This window comes from Chionomys nivalis, chromosome 2 (assembly GCF_950005125.1).
Source record: "Chionomys nivalis chromosome 2, mChiNiv1.1, whole genome shotgun sequence".
Lineage (NCBI taxonomy): Eukaryota > Metazoa > Chordata > Mammalia > Rodentia > Cricetidae > Chionomys > Chionomys nivalis.
In genome coordinates this window covers 63430799-63451398 of record NC_080087.1, presented here as the reverse complement: position 1 = coordinate 63451398, position 20600 = coordinate 63430799, and the positions used below count along the sequence as shown (strand labels likewise).

The 20600-nt window shown below is 33.0% G+C and overlaps 1 protein-coding gene across 3 annotated transcripts in view; it reads left to right on the top strand.

The window, feature by feature from the left end:
• Positions 1–20600, top strand: part of Grik2 (glutamate ionotropic receptor kainate type subunit 2) — a 576711-nt gene that overhangs the window by 450701 nt on the left and 105410 nt on the right. For all 3 annotated transcript variants that reach the window (XM_057753255.1, XM_057753263.1, XM_057753270.1), the window contains exon 14: positions 2391–2608. In XM_057753255.1, coding sequence (XP_057609238.1) covers positions 2391–2608 — 218 coding nt within the window. The remainder of the gene's footprint in view (positions 1–2390; positions 2609–20600) is intronic.

The window sequence follows — 20600 nt, the reverse complement described above, 5'->3', positions numbered from 1 at the left end:
GTTTCCTAAAACGAGAATATTTCTTAAAAGAAAAAACTGTTAACTTGCCAATAAATAACATTAATCCATATTATAGGAAAGTCCTACTAATTGAAATAACCCTTTCCCTGCAAAGTTATGAATGTATTTATGAATTAGTCTACATGTGTGGCATCTCTTTCGAAATAGTATTAATGAAAAGTCAAAAGTTGTATTTCCCTTTCCGTCATTTAGGGTCCAAGGTAAGGGTGTCTTTCCTCATTATTAGGCTGACTACCTGGAGTGCTCTCGGTGTCTTTAGTTGTGGAGTGGAGTAGCATAATCTACATAGGCAGCCTACTAACAGTTAACCTTAGGTGTTTGCAGCAACTAATCCTCACAATCAACTTCAGACCAAAACAGCATGGTTCTTTTAAAATTTTGATACCAATCTGAAAACTAAAATAGTCTTTATTGTAATTTATATTTCCTAAAATTTTGGAAATCTTTGAGAGGTGGTCCATTTACAAAATAACTTAATTATTAGTGGTAGCAATTAAAAATAAGTATATTTGCCCTGTCTATAAAGATAAGTTGCCAAAACAATAGAAAATTCAGAAATGCCTTTGCTTGGCCATGTCCTCACCTCTCGGCTGGTGGATACATGAAAGAGGAACCCATCCTATCTGGCTGATGCCCCGATCCCCAGGAATTAGTGGGATATAGTGTTGGACATGACGTTGCCTTGAGTACATGACAGTCAGCCCCTAACCAGGCTCTGATTCACAAGCCTAGAAGGTGTCTGGCGAATTTCAGTCTGTGGGTAAGATACAAACTTGTGGTAATTGGGACAGTTTTGTCAAATGTCTCCATCCACTATGCTTTTATTTCCCAGTCTCTTTTGACTTTATTGGTTTTTGTTTTTGTTTTTTAATAAACAAGCAGTAGAACATGCAGTCAAAGCTGCTGGTTGTCTTGGGTGTGTTAGTGTTTCAGTGTCCAAGAGTGTGTCTGGCAGGGCGTAGGAGCAACTACACCAGAAAGGTACCATTCTGTTTCGTTTTGTTTGCTTTGTTTGGCTTTGCTTTTCTTCCCTTACAGAGTGGTAGACAAGAGTCTGGAGCTGGAGTTGGCTGTCATGTCCAAGTCTGTCTGCTTTTAAGATTTTGTATATTTGAAATTGCTAGGGTAAGATGGACAGAAGTGTAAGATGGGCCACTTCATATAGGATGCTCATGCTATCACATGTGTTCAATGTTAGCATGAATAATTTGTTTTCATTACCTATAAAATAGTGCTTCCTCACTGCACAGGTAATTACAATGAAGATAAGACTATAAAACACATCAGCAAAATGAGTCCATCTTTACTTCGTTGCATTTTACTCAAAGTCTATAAAATATTAGCTACTTCATAGTCTTGACTTTTTATTTTAGATTCAAAATAAAAAAAAATGGATGGTCTATGTTTTTTTTATTGATGACTTTAGTATATACTTTAAACAAGAATACCACATTCTGATATAAAGATGCAATTAATTAAAATTTAAATAAGAGACAAGATTTTACATTTTAACAATTTCCTTTATAAACTAGATAATCTAAAATTAATAATAATGAAAACTAAAATATTTTTCTTTGATCCCCTTCTCAGTAATATCATGGGCAGGCAACTCCAGCCATTGAAATGTGATATTTTTATATAATATTACATATGTGTAGAGGTAAATTTGTGTTTGCTTACTCACTTAATTACATTAGTGGAGGTTAACTTTCATAATGGGAGATATTTGCTTAATCACAAGTAAATAATTTATTATTTTATTTTAAAATGAGCACAGGCCTAATACCTTACACCTTCATAAGGCATGTGAGTAAATTAAATATTTTATTACCATACAACATTGCTATTTGAAATGTGAAACATTGATTCTTTGCCCTTTGTCTAAGATCTCATATAAATAATGAAGCAGACATATTTGAACTATCTGTCATTGAAAAGAAACTTTCACAAATGTATTAAGAAAATGGATCTGAATTTGCATTCAGTGATTAGTTCTGGGAAACGCTTAAATAGTAAAAACAGGAACAAATTTGCATGTAGTTTATAAATTGGAGCAGATTATACTCCTCCCTTCTAATATTACTTTTCTGAGACGTTTTACATGTTAAAGTTTTAATTGTCCCGTGGAACCATCTCAGGTAAGGCCAGTCTCCTGTAACAATAGTTGATATGGTGTATCCAGAAGTGGCACAGTACTAAAATTGGCATCTGCTCTCCTAAACGTTGTTGCTTGTATACTGAAGCAGTGTGTCAGTCTTTGGCTTAAACTTTTATTACACAGTGATCCCGTTCTTCCACTGTGACCAAACATGTCTGACAGCTGATCGAATTGTCTGTATTCGTTTCACCTTTCCCCCATTCTCTGTTAGGTTCTGAGCTCATGCCCAAAGCGCTCTCCACCAGGATAGTGGGAGGCATTTGGTGGTTTTTCACTCTTATCATCATTTCTTCGTACACTGCTAACCTAGCCGCCTTTCTGACTGTGGAACGCATGGAATCTCCTATTGACTCCGCTGACGATTTAGCTAAGCAAACCAAGATAGAGTATGGAGCAGTAGAGGATGGTGCAACCATGACGTTTTTTAAGGTAAGTCTTACTTGCTACTGAAATATAATCACAGAATCACAAATGATCCCTTCTATTCATAAATGTAATCGTGAAGTTATACAATTATGTGTGCCATATAAATAATAACATTAACTTAAAAGGAGATAGGTGTACAACTAAAATTAGGCCCATCATGTCTAATCTTATTAATACTTGAGACAATCAGAAGTACAAATGCCCTGAATAATAATACAAGTTGTTTATTGTGTATTTGGAAATATTGAAATGAAAAATTTAAAAAAATACTGTAACATGAGGGGCTGCTTATTGGGGTTTCTGTCCTGCCCGGTTTTCACAGTCATTAGGTCCCAAAGAAAACCACAGAGGTCTCTAGAAATTATAAACTGATAGGCCCATTAGCTCAGGCTTCTTGCTAGCTCTTATAAGTTATATTAACCCATTATTCTTATCTATGTTAACCACATGGCTTGGTACCTCTCTCAGCCAGGTAGGTCACATCCTGCTTCTTCAGTTGTCTGGGCTAAACTGTGGAAAGAGTTTCCTTCTTCCCAGAATACTCCTGTTCTCCTCGCCCCTCCTCTACTTCCTGTATGGTTTACCTGCCTGGCCAATTAGCGTTTATTTAAAACATGATTTACAGAATATAGACAGGTTTCCTGCACCAAAATAGTGCACTTCCTAATTGTAGTCAATATAAATTCTTACTAACCATAATTTTTTTTTTTTTTTGGTTTTTCGAGACAGGGTTTCTCTGTGGTTTTGGAGCCTGTCCTGGAACTAGCTCTTGTAGACCAGGCTGGTCTCGAACTTCCAGAGATCCGCCTGCCTCTGCCTCCCGAGTGCTGGGATTAAAGGCGTGCGCCACCACCGCCCGGCACCATAATGTTTTTTAATGAGATTTTATCTTTGGGTGAAAATGTGATATCTTTACTAAAAACTTAACAGTAGTAGATTCCAGTCCTATACATATTGTAGTATTAAATACTTGCCTTTAAGAATGTTTTGAATGCATGCATGTGTTTCAGCTACAATAAAACAGATGAAGTAACTGAAGGAAGAATCAGTTTTTATGGTCTGTCTATTTAACCAGTCTAAAATTAGGCTGCATCATTCAATTCATAATGGCCTCTAGAGGACCAACCTGTGCTACATTTCTGTGAATGTTATAATTGTGTGGTCTTCCTAATGTATAGTGCCTTGGAGTCCTCTTTCTTCTCGCATCATTATTCCTGCTCCTTCTATTGGAAAATAATATAGCAAATAGAGAATTTTCAAGTAGTATCTAGTGATCTGTGCTTGCTTATGTAGTCATCAAGAACTTGCTTTATAGATTAGTATTCTTTTTTAAGTACAGGAAAATGCCTTCATCGGTCACTCAAGTACACCTGATCATTAACATAAAAAAGAAAATTTTATTTAAAAGTTGTCTCATGTTATTAAACTATTTCATAAAACATGATTTAACAGCCTAGCTAGTCTGGACTACTGAAGTAACTACAATCTAGAAATTTATTCTTCTATCTGTAAACAAACTACATTCAAGAATGTAGAAGTTTGTATACAGATAGAAGAATAAATTCACAGTGACATCATTATTATTTAAATGAAAAGCTCACAAAGTATGCATTTTTGTGAAAATTCTTATAAAACTTTACAAACTTTGAACAATAGAATTCTAAAAGAAAATAAAATTTCCAAATAATAATTAGATTTAATTTACTTAACTACATATTATTTAAGATTTTTAATTATTTTTGAACTGAACTTATTTATCTTATCATCAATGTAGATATTAGATATTTTATGTTTAATTAAAATCATTACAATATAGTGAGATTTATTAATTATATATCACTTAAACATTTAATTTAATATGCACTGTGGCTACAACAAGTACAATTATCAATTTTTCTTTATTATGTGGGATTATTAAGAGTGTTTTATTATAAAATTATTCTTTAATTTTATATATTTTCTTACAAGCATCACTTGTAGAAGTGGCTAGATGTATGTTGTCAGTATGAAGTACTTAATGGGTAATACATCTAAATTATTCCTATGCAAAAGGACCTTCTATAGCTGAGTCTGTGTCCAACACAGTGTTTTGGCAATACAAATGACTTATTTCTGCACCCTGTGGATTTCAGAATTTGAATTTTATTTTTGTCTTCTAGAACACTCATATATCTTGTTACAAACTGTAAACCATTATCTGAATAGCTCATGTTGAAGAACATGAAACTCTTCAGAAATATAATTCTCTTTTCTCTATTTATTGTTTTTCTTGTTTAAACTTCTTCACTTTCTTGGGTATCTCTTCAGCTGTCTGCAGCTTCTTACCAATTTTGTTTCCTACTGTGGCATGCCTGTCTCCCTTTACTCTTCCTTGCCACTGACTTTGCTCCTAGTTTTCCTTTTATTTTTGTGACTTTCACACAAGGGTGCCTCTAGCACATGAAGAAATTAACATAAAGCAAATTCTATTTCAAACAATACAGACTTCCTTTAGACCTGAAAATTTCTGGAAAGTACACTGGTTACAATTAAAAACGTACAGAGATGATTATTGAGCTAATAATTACCTTATGTTGCTGATTGTATCACATGCTGAATTCTTAATGTTGAAATCAGAAAAAAAAAAACCATAAAAACTTACAGGAGACAGCAATTGTAGTTTTTCTTTAGATATATTTTTAAATTTTTAAAAATATTTTAATTTCAACTTTATATTTTGGCTCCTTAAACTCTACTAATATACTAGACTGGGTACACTATCTTAAAAATACATGTTAACAGAGAAATCAGAGAAGTCCATCTGTCTTTGGACCTCTACAATCCAACAAAGATTGTGAAAGTGTGGGCTGTTTATATCTAGTATTATTTTACTCTTTAAATAATTATAAATTGTTCATATACAGAGTCACATCTTTTTCTATCTTATTTAGAAGCATTGATTTTTGAAGGAACGGCAATCATATTTTTCTTAATTTAACAAGTTCTTGCTGTTGTCTGATTGTGCTAAAATGCTCTCGTAAACTATTGTAGTTTTCTTAGTTCAAACAGTAAGAGATACCAAGATCTCTAGCTTTTAGGGTAAGTTCTTGATGCTGTAAAGACACATGCAATTAGGGGACTCATTTCCTAATTCCATTTCCAAAGACAATGATGCTTCTATTCATTGAGCTCCTATGCACATTGACTGACAAACCATTCCCTGTTTGCTTTTCCACATCCATTGAACAGCACACACTTTTTGTTTTAGAGAGAGAACTGGAGTAAAACTAAATTATAGCAACAACAGCAAATCTATGAGCAAGATCAATTATCACAGAGTATTACCTTAGTAGTACTAAGACAATAAAATGGACAGAATTTCAGGATATTATAAGAAAGCAACAAAAATGTAGTCCAAGTTTTTCTCAAGAGATGATATTTGTATATAAGAACTAAAATGTCACCCCCAAGCTAAATATTGTACAAAATGTAACCAAGGGACAGTGCACTCTTTTCTCTTTAAAGTGAAAAGATTAAGAGAATGAATATATGTTAGAGAACCTTAACTACAGTTTGGAGGCTTTCTAGCCTCTTCGAGCACTCTCTTATTTTGCTTCTTTTTAAAAAAGATTTTGTGGTTTTCACAAAGCTCTTAGAATGTCCTTGTCTCTGTGTAACCAATGACTCAGGTTCCAATCTTTCCAGATGGATGAAGATCCACCTTTCTTAATTTCTGAAGTAGCAATATTTACTACTCTAGTATGTGCACCTGAAAATAGTGATGTAAAAAAAAAGTTGTTCACTCTGTGGATTCAAAAATAAAAATTCTGTCATGTAGTTTTTTTAAGTAGTGTAAGTGATAGCAATTACATTTCAATAGTTGCTATTCACAGAAGTGAGAAAAGATAAAAATATACAAATACTTAAGCAAGAACCTGAGTTCAGTTCCTGATTCTAGCACCTCCTCCTTTTGCTTCTACTATCTGACTCTCCCATGCCCTGGTTGGATTGACAAATAGGTCATTTCTCATTATGTAAATTTTAATGATTGAATAAAATCTTTCATGTCATAGTAAACACTTCATGGTAGTCACAGAGATACTATATATAAACATTACTAGGTTATAAGGCAAGCTTTAAAGTTCAGGATTTAAAATGATCCTACATATATGTCTTGGGATTCCAATCCACATATTTTTTAAGTTTGTTCTTTCTGCAATTTCGGATTTTGCCACATTTTCTAAAAGAATATGTCATATAAACTGTTTTATGAGCAACAATTAAGAATTATTTAAGTGTCATCAAAAGGATTTTGTCATATATGCTTGATATATAGTCTTCTATTCTTCTGATTTCTAATATATACAAAGGACAGTTATATGAATGAAATAAAATCTGTAGATAATCTCCTTAGAATTTTCTATGTGTGTAGGATATTATGCTTTGAAAACATGCTTACTCAAGTTATAACTAGAAATTCTTTGGGAAGCTTATTTTCTAAATTTGAAGAGAAACTGAAAATTGCTTAATATAAAAATTGTTTATATTAATTTTTAATAAAATAATTTCTGCGATGGTATGTGTCCATTAATATCACTACACACCTTATGTTCTCAGCTAGAATATATTGCTTTATAAGAAATTAGTTTCATTCAATAAATATTCACAAAACATCACCTCCATGTTCAGAATTGTATGTATTAAATCTAAATAGTCCTCCCAGTTCTCTCCAGAGTTGGCCCTTCTACCTGCTATGCATCAACAGTCTTCACTGCTTTGCCAGTGGAAACCAGTATTTTATCTCTGAACTACCTTTTACAGTTAATATCTAAATCTTCAGTTCATCTCTAGTTTTCTCTGCACTGTTACTGAAGTGACTTTAAGTTCTTTAAAGTGACCACTGCTCATGTGCATTTGTAAGAACTGTAAAGCCTGGCTTCTTACTTTCTATTCATTATTCTCACACTGTTAACAGCTGCACTTTTATATGTTTCTCCAGTGTCTAGTGAACTGTCTTTCACTTCTCCCTTCCTTAGCAAGCCCAACTTAACTGTCATTTTTATTCCCTAAATCCTTATTTATTTTTCCTTTATTAGGGAGAAAATTTCCTAAGTGTAGACTCAAATTTTCCTAGACTGGGGAAGGTGCTGCTTCTGTTTCTGATTCTGCTTTCTCTTTCTCTTCCTATTCCCCTTCCCTGTCCTCTTCCTCCTCTTTTTAGTCCCTCTCTCTCCTCTTCCTCTTCCTTTTTTTGTTTTTAAATCAGTATGTATAATTTATTCCTTAATTTTAAAAGTCTAATTCCATGTGAGAAATACTTTAAAAGTTCCAATGACTAAAGATATCAAAAATTAGAAATTCTTTTACTAACCAACATCCAGGTTTATTCCCCTTGCATCATCTGCAAATTATGCTTACAAATTTAGTCATTTACTTTTTATCCCCACCTTTCTTCTACTTCCATGCTGTAGATACTATTTTATAACAATCCTTATATTTTTTATGTCATATCATATGTAGTTCTAGTTAACTCTTGATACTTTGAACATTTTGATATTTTGTCAATAACTAGGTTCAAAAGACTTTCTGGATATTTTCTATCTGTCAGTTTACTTTGAGGCATTCATTTAAAATTTTATCTGTGGGAAGGAAACAATTAATTGGACAACAGTACTTGCTCTACCAGCAGTAGAATATGAGTTGTAACCCCCAGCAGTATCATAAATTGCAAAGTACATATTCGGTGCTTTTAATCCCAACACAGTGGGCTGAAACAGGCAGATTCCCAGAGCTAGTTTCCCAGTCCACATAGAGAAAATGGTGTGCTTCAGTTTGTTGAGAGAGCCTGCCTCTTATGGGTATACAACCCCCCAAACACACACTATGAAATATTTCCCCTGTTTGCATAGACTTCCATACTCTCCAGCTTCCTCTAATGATTTCCTTCTTTTCTGTTATCTGTAACTAATTTAGTAATTGTGTGTAGTTATCCATGTGAGAAATAAAATAGATGTAACCACTAATGGAATACTTGTAACAAATAGTTAAGCATTTTAAAAATTATTTTTGTCTAAAAAAATAAATTACATTTGTCAAATATTTTCTTTTTTGCTATTCTGTATATACATGAATAAAAATTTTTCCCAAAATCTAGTATTTTATACCATTTCTATTTTGAAAGTCAATATATTTGAAAGTGTGGATAGTGAGTGCACTTAAGAGTTCAAGCTGATTTTAGTCTTTCTGGAGCAAAATACTGTAAAGTTTGGTACCACCCACAGTAGTGCTTCTCCTCCTCCATTCTCTTTCTCCTTTTTTCCCTCCCTCCCTCCCTCCCTCCCTCCCTCCCTCCCTCCCTCCCTCCCTCCCTTTCTCCTTCCTAGTCTCTCTCCGTCTCTGCCTTCCCCTTTCTCTTCCTCTTTAGGGGAACTCAAATTTACATTTTAAGTTCCTGTTTACAAATCATCACAGATAAGTAGAACTTATCATCAGGGTTATTTAAAAAGGGAAAGAAACTGGACAATAAAAAGATGTATCATTTATTTTAAAACAGCAATCAAAGGCTTAAAGAATCACAGTAACAGTAGTAGCAAAGTTGTTCTGTCATATTTTTGCAGTGGTTATTTGAGTGCATGAGTGATATTCTTTCCTAAAGTCTATAGTCCTAACTCATGTTTATATTTTCCTTAGTGGAGAAAATCGATTTTTAGATTCTTAGCAATGTGGTAGTTTGAATAGAAATGTCCCCATAGGCTCTTATGAAGTGGCTCTACCAAAAGATGTGGCATTGTTGGAGTGGTTCTATTGAGAGATAGAACATAAAGTGATTTTAGCTGACAGAATTAATTAATGTTAGATTTATAGAAAACAAACAGTACATCTCTAGTCAAAGCTTTTTAGTATTCTCAAATAATACTTCCTTTGTTTATTTTATTGCAAGACCTGTGATGGTAGTACAAAAGCAGCATATTTACTAAAACAGGCTCAACAATTATGTGTCAACACTTGAATAAAATTTGGGTTATGGCTTCTGATATACACATATTTTCAACTAATATTCAGACTCTACTCATTATTTGCCACTGTGCATTATTAGAAATTCTTTATGGTACTTCAGATGATTTCTCTTGACAAATGATGCTGATTTGTATGACAGCAGCCTTACTGACTTAGGTGCGTTATCCTGAGGCATTCTCTGTTCATTTCATTGTCATTTATTAATAGCCAGTTTAAGACGATTAATTAAATCCCTTTTTCTTATCAGTGCACAAGGAAAAGAAATTTATCACAGGGTCAATACTGCATGCTTGCCTAGAAATCTAAATAAAATTGGAGATGCATTAGGGGCAATGAGTTCTGGAGGGAGTTGGAGGGAGGGATTGGACGATGATAGTGAGCTAGATACTGTGTACACACTATATGGACCTATCAAAGAATATGCTTTTGAAAAAAAAAGATCATGTCATTTGCAGGAAAATGTAAAAAAGATAGTTATTAAACTTAAGAAGTTTAAATTTACTAAACTTAAAGTTATTATAAAATTATCACATGTGGGTTTATAGAAAGATAGATCTTGATTGAGAGATTTCAGATCCAGACTTATACATGTTTCTCTTTGTGCTTATTACATTCCAGTTATTCAAGGAAATTCTTTGACTCGCTCCTCTGCTATAGAAGAATAAGACTGATTTTACTGATGAGGGTTAATTATCACACAGTCCTAACTCATGTTTCTCTTTCCTTAGTGGAAAAAATCGATTTTTAGATTTTTAGCAATGTGGTAGTTTGAATAGAAATGTCCCCATAGGCTCATACGAAGTGGCTCTACTAGGGGATGTGGCATTGTTGGCGTGGTATTGGTTGAGGAAGTGTGATATTGAAGCAGGCTTTGAGATCTTTAAGCTCAGGTTAAACCTAGTGGCTCAACTCTCTTCCCCCTACTTTCAGATCAAGATAGAGAACTCTCAGCAACCTCTACAACACCATATTTGCCTGTGTGCCACCATGTTTCCTGTCATGGTGGTAGTGAACTAAACCTTTGAAACCATATGCCATCCAGTTAAATGTTTTTTGTTTTTTTTTTTTCCAAAGAAATCGCCATGGTTATGGTGTCTATTCACAGGAACAGAAGTTCTAGCTAGCTATGATAAGCAAATTATATGTCAATCAAATTCTCTTCCTACTTAGACAATGTATTTGGTTTTCCAAACCTCAAACTACTCTTGACAATTTCTTGAAAGTGAAAAGTTCATAAATAACTAAATATTTATAATTTATATAATTCTTATTTTATTTTTGAATACTTAATTAGAACAATTTAAATGTTTCATGTATTTAAACACTAATTTGTCTGAGCAGTCATGTTAGCTTACTTATCAGTACAAAAAATGAAATATCAAAATATTGACATCTCTGTGTTTTCTTCTTTCTTTTTAAAAATTCTTTTAAGTTTTATTGATTCTTTATAGATTACATATCATGTGTCCTAATCCCACTTACCTTCCTGTCCCCTCACATCCACTCTGTGCCCTCGCAACCTCCCCACAAAACAAAACAAAATTAAAAAAAAAAAGTCAAACACAAAACTAAAAGAGGGGAGAAGGTGAGGAGTGAGGGTGGAAGGGAGGGAGGGATAGAGGGAGGGAGGGTGGAAGGGAGAGCAAGAGAGAAAGAAAGAGAATAAGTTCGTTATGGAAGCTGTAGTGTTTTTACTATTTAGTCCCTTTGTCTTTACTTGAAAATATTCATTGATATGAGTCATAATCCGGCCTGAGATCTCTGGTTTATGATACACTATCAATAATCGTGTCTTACTGGGACTTCTCTTAGATAAAATGTTGTTTTCCTGTGTTATGCAGATCCTACAGTCTGGGTTTGTAGGTTAAGCCCTTTCACATGCTCCAACAGTTTATAGATAAAGTGGATGTTGGGATGGGTTCACTCATAGCCCATATTGTGGGTTTGATGGTAGCTGATTGGTCAGCTCACGAGCTTCTCTTCATCCTCACTACCCAGCACTGTCTCAGCTATCTCTCCCAATGCCACCTACAAGGTGTGGAGCCCTCTCTCCTGCTCTCAGGCCCTCTGATCCTGCTTTCCCTGCACTCACACCACCAGAGTCAGTTCTTTAGTCTGTGTTTTTCATTTTCAATAAGAAATACCTAATTGAAGATTTCTTTAATACTTTCAAGTAATTTTCATTTTGTTAATTGTACAGAAGCATTACTTATAGGCAATACATTAAAAGTAACATTAAGTTAAGAGGCAATGTCCTTAAAAAAGGTTGAAATCTTTAAATAATGTGGCAGTCTTATTTAGTAATATCTACTATAGTTTTGATTTAAATTAATTCTTCTTGAAATAACATTAAGACTAATTCTTTACTATGCATTTTTACATTTGCATTAAAATAAGTTATTTTTATTCAAGGAGATTGTCTCCCTCACTCTTTTCTGCTCTAACACACAACTTATTGTATGTGAGCCTGATCCTATGTTTATTACAGGGATTTACTATGTTCCCATTGCAAGAAATAAAATGGTGCCTTTGAGCAAAGCAGCTTCATCAGACACCAGTTTAGCATGCCAAGTTAAAGCCATCAATGGAGAAGCGGCAGATGTGAAGGCTACTTGGCATCAAAGCATATGAGTCAAAGACTTTCCTATGGGAAAGCAAGTGCTTCATTACACTTTATCTGTAGTGAGAACATTGGTTCTATCAAGCTGTCTGGAAATTAGAATATGATAGGTTTTATTGCCCTAGCTCTGCCAGAGAGAATTCAATAGTTAAAAAGAAAGTGATAACACCATTTTGGGAATTAGAAGTGATTAGAGTGTTGGTGTATTTAAACTTGGAAGAGCAGCAACTTTTATCTTAGAAAGAAGCTTCTGTAACATATCTGGGGGACAGAAGCTTAATCCCTTTCTAATTGTTACATTTGCAATATGTACTAGTGCAGCTTTGGGACACTTTAATTGAAGAAAAAAGTTACGTTTCTGACTGAAGTGTAAAATCTGTTAAACAGTGTTTTAATTGGCTTGGAAGGCAAGTGCCTAAAGTGGCTGCAATTCCAGAAAGCAGTGTGATTCTCTCTCTGGGCATCCCCTCCTCCACTCAATACAAAGATCATTCTTGCTTTTGGTGAAATTGGGAGGGTAACTCAAATAGGGTGTCACACCTCATCAATCTTAGGAACAAAGGCCCTACAGGGACTGGGAAAATTCTAAATTTGGTTAATGTAATTATGCTGAGCTGGAATGTCAAGTGCTGGTTAATGTATAATAGTTGTCAGTATAAGTTTATCACCAATGGTCACACAGCATTTTGAAAGAAAAATAAAAGGGCATAAACTTTTGGAAGCAAAAGATAAATTGAGATAAATATTCCAAAATAGTTTGGAATTTAAAACTAAATTATTTATTTCTTAGGTAAAAAGGTGAAATGTCAGTTCCTCTTGTTATACAAATTTATAAATAAAAACAAAGTGTTTAAAAGAATTCAACCAAAGAACGTAAACAAAAGTTCATTAACAATTTGAAATTTTTATTGTCATTGTGATTAGTCATTTTGATTTTCTTTTCCTGCCTTTATCGTTCCTTCCCTCCTTCCTTCTCTCTCCCTCTGTCTCTCTTTCATATTTTGTTTTGTTTTGTTTTGTTTTTAGGACCAAGTTCCAGTATTAGAGTGCCTGAGAAACACAGTGCCCCTACTCTTCTGGTAGTCTATAAGATGAATTTCCTGAAATTATCCTTGATTCATAATCTCCTTGACAGTCAGTGCTCCTGGTTTTGGAGGAATTTTTGCTTTCTGAGAGGGAAAGTTATCATTTTGTAGATATACACATATTAAAAATATCTTTCATCTTTAGCCAACTGAATTTTTTGAATTAGATGTATGTATTTTCAGGTATATAGGTAGGACCATTTGTGCACGAGAGAGAGAGAGAGAGAGAGAGAGAGAGAGAGAATGTAGAGACCAGAGTTAGATATCAGGTGTCTGCAATTTTTCTCTGCTTTATTTATCGGAACAATATATTTCTTTCATCCTGAAGATCATGTATAAGTACATGATGACTAAGGATGGCCAAGAAACTTGAGGGATCTGTCTATCCCAATTCCTTGATCATGAATTTACAGATGTCTGCAGATACAGGTAGCTTCTTAAATGCATACTGGGGTCCTAAACTCAGTTTATCATACTTTCACAGAAGGCACTTAATAAATTGATACAACCCCACAAGCCCTAAATTTTCTTTAATAGGATTTAGTATATTTTTCCCAAAGATAAATTAACAGTAACATTGCTTTATTCTGTTTTAGGAAGAGCTGATTGAAATTTCTAAAAACTGATTAAGACTTTGCTTCTTGACTCATAAAGTAAAGGTACAATATGGATTTTTGTACCTAGTCTCATATTCAAAGCTTAGGTTTTTATTTAAATAACAGTGCAATGGTGTTTTTTTTTTTTCCCCGAGAGGAGCAAGATGTCAAGTCATGTCCCTGTCTGATGTTTAATGATAACACCGTTTATGCATATTCATAAAGAGAAAACACAGCTCATTAACTGTCTCTGTGTTATATGCTTCATTTGAATCCCAGATTAGTCTAATCTCTGTTTAAACTAAAATAATAGTGCTTTAAACATAAAACAGTTACATATTAAAATGGAAAATGCTTGGCTCTTGAAATTGTCAGGTTGTGAAACAAACTGCAGCTTTGTCATGCTGTGATATTAGCGGCTGTGCTTGTACTTAGTGCTGTGTGTCTAATGTATGGTTTTGAACCTGATATATTTAGAGAAATCCTTGGTTATCTTCAAAATAGCAACATTTTTAAATTACCGAATTTGTCAGAAAGTGTCTTTTCACATGTATGTGAGTGGGTGTGCCCTGTAACATGAAGACATGTCATCTTAAAGAGACATAAGTAGGGATGATATACTACCAGTTCTTACATCAAAATCCATACTAAACCTATTTTAGAGGATAGGAGTTAAGGGTGGTAATAATTTAGTCTCTAACACTTCCTGACAGCATGTGAATATAGCTTTTGATTGTTATTAGCCAGAGGTATACACTTACACATTAGTGGAGGTCAGTGAAAATGTATGGTATCTCTAAATGTAGCTGTTTCATTTATTAAATATCATAAATATCACTGATTTAGAAGGTATACAATATACTAGCTTGCTTTGAAATCCCTTGACTGTTTTCAGAACTCTTTGAGATTTAGTTTCATTTTTAATTTATTACAGAACCACCAAATAAAACTGAAGAATAGAAAGCAGCATTATGGATAGAAATAATTTCTGGTTCAATATAATGGTCTAGTATTATAATTACAAACATAGACTAGGTGCTGTGTAAAACTTTACATTTCCACTTATTCAGGATATATTTGACTTCTTTCAACTTCTTTTTTTATATATAAACAGGCGGGGTATTAGTATATGCTTTGTCAGTTGTTCATATAAGCACTAAATATATAATAACTTCACAGTACATACTTGCTGAATATCTTATGAGCAGGGCATTTTTGCTGATATTTTAAACTTCTATAGAAGGTTAAGTCTTTTTACTTCTTATGTACAGTTTCACTCCTGGATATATAACCAATTGATCTTGCAGGAAAATCTAATATAATCATATTATTATTTCATTAACAGTTTGTGCTCAGGCATAAGGTTTGATCTCTGATATAGTAGAAATAAAATACATCAAGAATTCCTTATATCTATAATACACACACACATTCGCTTTTTCTGAATAGTTGTTTTAAAGAAGTTCAAGTATGGTTTCAAACTGTACAGAAATATATAAATTTTCTTTATGGTTCCTGTTTGAATACATGGATACCCTCTTCCATTGTCTACAGCTCTCATTACAATGGCTCATTTATTATAATCCACAAACTAAGATCTATGCACCATTACCCAGAGTACACTATTTACATTAGAGTTCAAACTTAGTACTATGTTTTCTAAAGGTTTGGCTAATTTTATAATTTCTCTGTTTAACAATGTGCTTTGCTATGATGTCTTATATGGCAGAGTATGTTATCAATCCTTTATATATAATACAGTGGATAGAGGTGATATATGGTATAAGTATTAAAGTAATAGCCCTTATATGAGTCCATTGGATTTGTTTTCAAAAGGTATAGAGGGGAGCTTGTTTTATTTATTTTTTTTATTATGGAATGTGCAAGATTTCATGAATCATAGCACATAAAAAAGTAGCTAAAATGATAAATAATCAGTACTCTGAATCCATGCTCAAATAGTAAAAAAAAAAAATCAATTTTTAATGTTATTCTTCTTTGAGAATTTTAGCCATTATTATTTTAAACAAAGTGGTTTTGTTAAAATATAAGTTAATAGTGACTTCTCATAAAATATATGAATTTAGGAAGAAAAAGAGAAAATACTAAAGTGTAATTTACGAAGATGATATCTAACTAATATCCTGATGGTAAGCCCCAGATTTTCACTGAAATTATATATTATCGCTCTTTTCTCCTGTTTCAGTGGCAAAGACTTTGAGAATCAAGATAGTTATACAAAGTTTTCTGTCTTTTACTGAAAACTCATAATACCATAGTTCCTTCCCTGTCCAGCTGGAGTTGGTGAGCTCACATTAATGCAGGTAAACTGTTTCAGTGGGTGTACCCATCATGGTCTTGACCTCTTTACTCATATTCTCGCTCCTCCCACTCTTCAACTGGACTTTGGGAGCTTGGGCCAGTGCTCTGCCGTGGTTTTCTCTTTTTGTTTCTAATAGTTGGTGAATGAAGGTTCTGTGGTGACATTTAAGATATTCATCAATCTGACTCAGGAAAAGACCAGTTCAAGCACCCTCTCTTCTATTGCTTAGGGTCTTAGCTGGGGTCATCCTTGTGGACTCCTGGGAATTTCTCTAGTGCCAGGTTTCTTGCTCATCCCATAATAGCTCCCTTAATCAAAATATCTCATTCTTTGCTCTCCACCTCTGTCCTTCCTCCAACTCCACAAGGAGTTCCCTCAAGTTCTTATTCCCCCTCCCCTTCTTCTTTCCACACTACCCTCCCTTCTCCCCTCAACTCCATGCTCCTAATTTTGTCAGGTGATCTTGTCTATTTCCCCTTCATTCATATATATATATATATATTAGGGTTTACCTTGTTACTTAACTTCTCTAGGGTTGTGGACTACAGGCTTATTATCCTTTGCTATACAACTAGTACCCCCTAAGAGTGAGTACCCTAAATAAAATATGTTGCTAAAGTGTACCCATGTGTTTTCAGATTTATCTATGGCCAGCAGGAACCACTTTTTCACTTGCATTTACACCCAGGTTCTTTGTTCTCAATCTCAGGCCAAATGTGCCCTGCATGCTGTGTCCTATTAACAAGGTCATCATGATTTGCTTTTATGGAGCATTAATACACTTCTAAAAATTTTGCTCTCATCCCTTTCCTTAGATTCTTTTTCTTTAGCTGGTTTTGATTGGAGACTCTTTTGAGTATTGTCAAAAGTATTATGTGGTGATTTTATATATGCATAATTTTATTCTTGCTCCTCACAGCATTGACTTTGAATAGTGCCTCACTGTTAGTTCAACCTGGCCTCTAACTCCTTATCTTTATACTATAATTTCCTTAGTGTTGAGATGGCAGATTTTTTTTGAACTCTGCCAAAAAATTGTGTATGATTTTTTTCAGTAAAAATATATACTGCATTATAATCTTTAATTCTATAGTCAAAATAGATCAAGTTTTAAAAATTATTTCTCAAATATTTATAATCTAAAAATCTAAAAAATAAGTTACTAAATTCAAGTTAAGTATAAAATACTACTTATTGCAACCATAAAGAATAAAAACTGAATGCAGATACGATAGAAATTTTACACTAACAACAATTACATATTTCGCAACTGATCAAAATTGAAGAGTTTGGGTTGTATAGTATAAGATTACATATAAATATATTTTTAAGTGGTCATTATAATGATGTCTCAAAAATGCATAGAAAATGGTATATTCAGTTTTTTATTACTAGTGTCAATTAATCAAGTTATTAGTTAATGAAAATTCATCATGAAAATGGACCTCACACCTGAGTAACCAACATGAATAACAACTGTGCCTCAGGAAATTGTCTTAAAAAAACAATAAAGCCAATGTTCAGGAATTTTAAATGTCTTATCAAATTTAGTAGGGTTGGACCTTTAAAGTTTTATGAAAACACTTGGATTGTTAAATAAAACTATTTTTAGTTTAGTGTAATAAAGATGACTTAAATTATGGAATTCTTATTAGGAATTAACAATAAAACCATAAGAAATTATTTGTAATATAAATTCTTTAACCTACTAAATAATTTCCTATAATAGACACATAAACTCCTTGGCCACAAAAACTCTGTTGTTCCAAAAATATTTAACATATGAGTATAATTTTAAGATTAAGATAAATTACACAATATGAAATACTATCTAGATTATAATTTGGTCATGTTTTCTCATAAAAGCCCAGATTTTGAAAGAAATGTCAAGTTTTGAAATAAAAATTGAAAAAAAGAGTGGAACACTCATTTCTTTTTCTGTGATCCATGGCTTTAACAGAAAAATTTCATATATAGTAAACATTTAGTTTACTATAGTAATGATGGTTGATACTCCAGTTTATATTGGCTAACTCACCTCAGATAAATTAGAACTTTTAAACAAGATGATTTTTTTTTTCTCCCTGTCAACATAAATGAAAATCACATCTGGTTAATTTCCCCAAACCTAGTCTGGTAGGGACAGTGAACTGAACTGATGATATAGGCTGTCCATGTGGATAACTACACCTCTCTAAGTTGTATATGGAGTAAAAAAAAGAGTAAGAGATTTGGGTTTGGAAACCATTTTGCCATTAGCTTGGTTTATTTTTGTTCATTGTTTTTCATTTTTGCTTTTGTCACTATTATTTGTCAAAATGCTTTTGTGCTTGAGTAAAAGACATTATACAAAGAATTAATTTTATTTATTAATACTATTAATTCCATTTCAAAATTTTATGAAGTCATGGAAAAATTTGAAATGCCAAGTAATCAAAGTAATAAAAACATTTCACCACTAACATCACACAATCATAAAACATACTAAGATTAAATATCCAGTAAAATAAAAATTAATTTTTCTAAGTATAGAGTTCTAACTACTTACATTGTAGTGGAAATATTGTATAAATCTAAATAAATGATTTTTCACATTTTCCTAGAGGAGTTTTAGTAGTGTTTGTGACAACCACCAAACTTTCTGGTGTCTGTATGTCAGAGGTGAACTAACAATTTGTAATAGAAACCTGATGAACCTGAAATTCTGAGCTAGAGAATATGGGGCACAAAGAGGATTAAAGCACAAAGAAATATCTCTGAAGATGGTGAGAAAGTACTGCTAAACATGATTTGCATGTATAAATGTAGAGAACGTATTTAAAATTGCAAGAGGTTTATTGTAAGTCCTCAAAGAGTAAAGGGGTTAGGGGCTATGAATCAGAAATAGTGTGTTTAAATCACTTGATATATAGAAGCTCAGGAAATAATAAAGTAATTTGTCATACTAATGATGCAAAATAGAGCAGCTCTTTTTTCCAGTGATTACTCTAGTGTAAACTAAAGCACAGAGTATTGACAATTTTAAATAAGTAAATGTCATGTCTTTGATGCTATTGTCTTACAATTTTTTGAAGTAACCAAGAATATTTATTAGCCATTATTCAAATTATTAACCTAAAATAAAAATACTAATTATAATTTTCTAATCATCAAAGGAAAGTGGAGAATAAAAATTAAACTCCTAGAAGAGAAGAAGCTATTTGTATTTGAGATATATAGTAGTGACCCAGTATATAAAGAACTTGAACAACTACACAATGGTAACAATTATACCCTGGTTCAAAAATGAAAAAATAATAACTTTAATAGACATGTCTCAAAAATGTAAACATAATATTTAGGGGCAAGTGAGATAGCTCATCAGGTAAAGGCACTTGCCTTCAAGGTTGATGACCTGCGTTCAATTGCTGGGATGCATATAAAGGAAAGTGACAATCCTAATCATGTGAAATGGTGTCTGTGGTCTTGGATATTTAAATATGCCTTTTTTTGTTGTTCATACTCATTTCTATTTTGTAATAGCCCTTTCAGTACTTTCTTCATTTGCTTTCATATTTTATAAAAGTAAAGTGACATGGTTTTCTAGTGTAATTGGAAATGCTACAGTTTGTAGTTTCCCTACACTACAGCCTCTCCTAAATATTAAACATGGAGAGTTAAGATTACTGTTAAATGATTGGCCAAGAGCACAGACTTATTACTAACTTGCTCTTATATTTTAAGCTAATCCATATTTCTTATTTACACTCTGTCATGAGATGGTACCTTTATTAAAATGACACATTCATCTCCTGGTACCATCTGGCTGCCAACTCCAAACTCCATTCTTCTTCCACTTAGCATTCTCATACTCTGGTTCTTTGCCTAACCTTATTCTTTTCAGCTCTTAGCCAGTCAGCTTCTTTATTAAACCAACAATAGAGACATATATTCACAATGTAAAGAAATATTCCACAGCATTTCCTCTTATTTGTCTAAATAAAAAAAGGTTTTAACTTTAAGATAGTAAAATTGTTATCAACAAAAACAGTTATCAAGTAAAAAATTCAGTTACAATATATAGTCTATTTGTATTTGACAAATTTAGATAAAATATTTTATTATCATTTTTCTTTGTGAGGCTAAAGTTTTTTTTTTTTTTTTTTGAGACAGGGTTTCTCCATAGTTTTGTTTTATTTATTTATTTATTTATTTATTTTGGTTCCCGTCCTGGAACTAGCTCTTGTAGACCAGGCTGGCCTCGAAATCACAGAGATCCTCCTGCCTCTGCTTCCCGAGTGCTGGGATTAAAGGTGTGTGCCACCATCGCCTGGCGAGTCTAAAGTTTTGTACTTAATTTGCCTTCCATAATAACTAAGAAAACTATAACTATCTA